Source organism: Eleutherodactylus coqui, chromosome 11, assembly GCF_035609145.1.
Source record: "Eleutherodactylus coqui strain aEleCoq1 chromosome 11, aEleCoq1.hap1, whole genome shotgun sequence".
NCBI classification, from domain to species: domain Eukaryota; kingdom Metazoa; phylum Chordata; class Amphibia; order Anura; family Eleutherodactylidae; genus Eleutherodactylus; species Eleutherodactylus coqui.
This window is the reverse complement of record NC_089847.1, coordinates 97,279,676-97,283,958: the sequence shown is the minus strand read 5'-3', so window position 1 is coordinate 97,283,958 and position 4,283 is coordinate 97,279,676. Positions and strand designations below refer to the sequence as shown.

At 43.0% G+C, this 4,283-nt stretch overlaps 1 protein-coding gene across 1 annotated transcript; it reads left to right on the top strand.

Moving 5' to 3' along the window:
* The first annotated feature begins 841 nt into the window (after positions 1-841).
* LOC136581757 (uncharacterized PE-PGRS family protein PE_PGRS20-like) lies at positions 842-3,743 on the top strand. Its single transcript, XM_066582380.1, has 3 exons — positions 842-854; positions 2,926-3,177; positions 3,535-3,743. Exons 1-3 carry the CDS (start codon positions 842-844, stop codon positions 3,741-3,743), a joined length of 474 nt encoding a protein of 157 aa, XP_066438477.1.
* Positions 3,744-4,283: the final 540 nt, after the last annotated feature.

The window sequence follows — 4,283 nt, the reverse complement described above, 5'->3', positions numbered from 1 at the left end:
AGCAGTATGATGCAATGCTATAGCATTATATCATACTGTAAGGGTGATCAAAGCATCGCATGTTGTGCTCCCACCCCTCCCCCCCAGGGACTAAAAGATAATGTAAAACAAATAAAAAAGGTCATCAAAGTTCCAAAAAAACCTCTTTCGCCATATTTACAATAAAAAATCTAAGTGATAAAGCAATACATTATTTACCCCGCACGGTGAACGTCATCTTAAAAAAAATGTAAAGAACGCTATTAATGCGCTTTTTTTAGACAACCTGTCATCAAGAAAAAATGTATTAAAAAGTGATCAAAAAGTTGTATGTATTCAGAAATGGTTCAAATGAAAACGACAGGATGTCCCACACTAAATGAGCTATGTTGACGGAAAAATAAAAAGGTTATTTTGCACAGACAATAATTGACAAAAATTAAATATATTTAACCCCTTCCCTCCCCATGACGTAAGGGTACGTCATGGCAGGGTGGTACTTCCCGCAAAATGACGTACCCTTACGTCATAGGGATAGCGCAAGATCATGACAGATCTCGCGCTATCCGGCTGCGGAAGCCGGCTGTCACTAATTGTCGGCAATCGGAGATGCGCCGCCACTGTTAACCTCTTCCCTGCTGTGATCAAAGTAGATCGCGTCAGGGAAAGGGTTCATAGAGGGAGCGTGCTCCCTTTGTGACTTCAGACGTCTCTCGCGATGTTATCTCGGAGAGCCCGGCTCGTTGCCATGGCAACAGGACACCAGATACCGGCATCCTGTATTACCTGTGCCTGTGATCACTGTAATAAGCGATAAGGCATTGCAGGAGAGGAGTCCTGCAATGCCTTATCGTAGCAAACCATGGGACTACAGTGTAAGTCCCCTAGAGGGACAAAAATAGTGTAAAAAAAGATCAAAATAATGTAAAAAGAATAAAAATGAAAAAACAAACCCTATTTTTATGCTTTTTCTCACATTAGCATTTAAAAAAAACCAAAACATATTTAGTATCATTGTGTCCATACAGGCAAATCATGAGAATGAGCGTCCCAAATAGGGTATTGATGGAGCGTGTGCATTGCCTTGCCACTTGTTTCATGTGCAAGAGCTCGACTATCTCCTGGCAGCCTCATTGACATGTATTAATCAGCAGCACCTACTTTTAGCCCCTTCTTCATTCCGGGGCCTTCGAGCCCCCCTGTTCCTGTGATCATTGGGGGTCTCGGTGATTGGATTCTCACTGATCAGAGGGCTATTTGATAGGTGAGAGTGCGCTTACCATCTGATTAGTGAGGGTCTGACTCCTGGGACTCCCCACAGGAACGGGGGTCCCTGAGGCACCATCAGTGCTGATAGCGACATTTAAATGCCCCCATCAGAGTTCAGTGATCCCAAACGACCTTCCCGTTATGGGACCGTACGAGGGGGGAGCTTCAGTTGCGATGGCAGCCGGCAGCCTTCTGAAGGCTGCCATTGCAGGTGGCCTATGAAGCCATGCCTGTGGCTTAGGGCCGCTTTCACACTGGCGACAAAATTGTGCGATTTTCTCGCGATGTGACAGTGCTACAAATCACATGTATGTGAAGCCCATGCTTTCCTGTGGGTTCCTTCACATTAGCGATGTTTTGTAGGCTGCAACATTGCGAGAAAAGAAAATCGCGGCAAGCGGAATTTTGCCACGATTAGCGATGTTTTGTAGCCCATGTTTCCCAATGGAGCCTTCTTGTTACATCATATCGCACAAAATCGCGGTTTTCGTGCTGTGCGATGCAACTTTTACAGTAGGAGGTCCTATTGTTTGTCTCTAAAATAAGCCCTGGATGCATTAAATAAAACAATAAGCACAATACATTACCTAACAGGCGCTGTCCGCTCCGCCGCACGTCTTCTCCAGCAGTCCCGCGGCACTTGCTTGTTTTCCTATGCAAGAAATGTGAATCTTTCCATTATAGTTTCTCTCCACTTCTGGTTTTGGCTTACAAATTACTGATGTAAGATACGCCCTTGTGAAGGAGCCCTAGGGCTTATTTACATGGGCGTTTTTCTCATGTGAGCTTTGTGCATTGTGAGATACACAAAACATGTGGGAATACAGCATTTATTTGGGTCTATTTACATGTGTGAAGGAGACCTAACAGTGATGCCCCAAGATAGTAAAACTGCAGCAGGTCCTATTTTTCTGATTCTGCACAAAACTTTTTCCTATAGGCGAGTTACAAATCACATTATTTTTTTAGGCTCCCTCTTCAGGATTGTCGGATTAGTTTTGATGAAGGAGCATTAAACAACCTCGAAAGCTCCCATATATAATACTTCTTCTGGTTGGCCAATAAAGGGATCACCTCTGTAAAACTTTTGTCTTTTTTTTTACAAAAGTATTTAGCATTTCAGAAATCGTGTAAGAAAATATATTCAGTGAAACATCTTTGAGAGGATCATCCAAACTTACGTAGAAAAATGGTCTTCTAGGAAGTGGTCTTTTCAAAGATCATCAGTATGCATAATCTATGCTGTAACTGAATATCTGTCACGAGAAATCTGGTCTGTATGAGGGGTGGTCTTCTCAAGGAGATGGGCTTTTGTTCGGATGGTTCACTTACAACATAAATTAAATATAATTCTGTTATAGATTCTGACCTCATGCTGTGTGCTTAGATATGAAAAATGTAATCTATACTGGCTAAGAGGTGGAATAAGAATTACAATGATATCTCACAGGCCTACCAAGTTGCAGAAAATTTGCAAGCCCATGTCTGCCATTTTGATAAATTCTCTGCAGCTTGTACCATTTTCACAAATTAGTATATCCATGCACTCTATGACACTTTTAGTACGTTTCCCCCTTTGCTCTATTCTATATTTTAATTGTGCTTAGTCCTTTGTGTAGTCAATTTTTATGGGGGTTATCAATTATGCTGATGGCTGCTAACTTCTTATTCTTTTAGTGCAGGAATGGGGATCTGGTGTACATGGTCAAGATGAAGGATCTGGAGTGATTGGTCAAGATGAAGGATCTGGAGTGATTGGTCAAGATGAAGGATCTGGTGTGTTTGGTCAAGATGAAGGATCTGCACACAATGAAGGATCTGGTGTGTTTGGTCAAGCTGAGGGATCTGGCGTGTTTGGCCAAGATGAAGGATCTGGTGTGTTCGGTCAAGATGGAGGATCCGGTGTGTTCGGTCAAGATGGAGGATCCGGTGTGTTCGGTAAAGATGGAGGATCCGGTGTGTTCGGTCAAGATGGAGGATCCGGTGTGTTCGGTCAAGATGGAGGATCCGGTGTGTTCGGTCAAGATGGAGGATCCGGTGTGTTTGGTCAAGATGGAGGATCTGCACACAATGAAGGATCCGGTGTGTTTGGTCAAGCTAAGGGATCTGGCGTGTTTGGTCAAGATGAAGGATCTGGTGTGTTCGGTTAAGATGGAGGATCCGGTGTGTTCGGTCAAGATGGAGGATCCGGTGTGTTCGGTCAAGATGGAGGATCCGGTGTGTTCGGTCAAGATGGAGGATCTGGTGTGTTCGGTCAAGATGGAGGATCCGGTGTGTTCGGTCAAGATGGAGGATCCGGTGTGTTCGGTCAAGATGGAGGATCCGGGGTGTTCGGTCAAGATGGAGGATCTGGGGTGTTTGGTCAAGATGGAGGGTCTGGTGTGTTTGGTCAAGATGGAGGATCCGGTGTGTTTGGTCAAGATGGAGGATCCGGTGTGTTTGGTCAAGATGGAGGATCCGTTATGATCGGACATGATGAAGGATCTGGTTATTAAAATAAGGATCTGGTATGGATTTTGTCACTGCAAAGAAAATATTTTAGATTTAAAGAAAATGAATACTGAAGCGATCAGGAGATCGGACTGTCAGCATGAAGGAGAGGACCCATCTTTTCTGTTAGTTCAATTTTTGCTTTTCTGTTTGTTTGTGTAACTAATTTTATGTAAAGAAAAAAGACAATCAGAGTGACCGGCTGATCGCGCACCCGGCCTCCTGCCCAGAGATCTATGAGAATTACCGAATCTTGTATTTTATTGCGTAAATAAAATTTTATTCTCGCTAACTTTTTAATTTCATATGAATTTTATTCACATTACACTGGGGAAAACAATAAAACAAATCATAAAGTGGAGTGCAACATATCTGGGCCTGAAATATGAAGGAGGCCACACCCAGCACCGCGCCAATGTTTGTAGCGTACATTTGTGTTTATATACTATTATTTACTATATAAAATTGGTTAAAATATCATAAACCCTACACTTATGGCCCTTGTACACTGGATGAATATCGCTCAGATTCGTTCTAATTCCCAC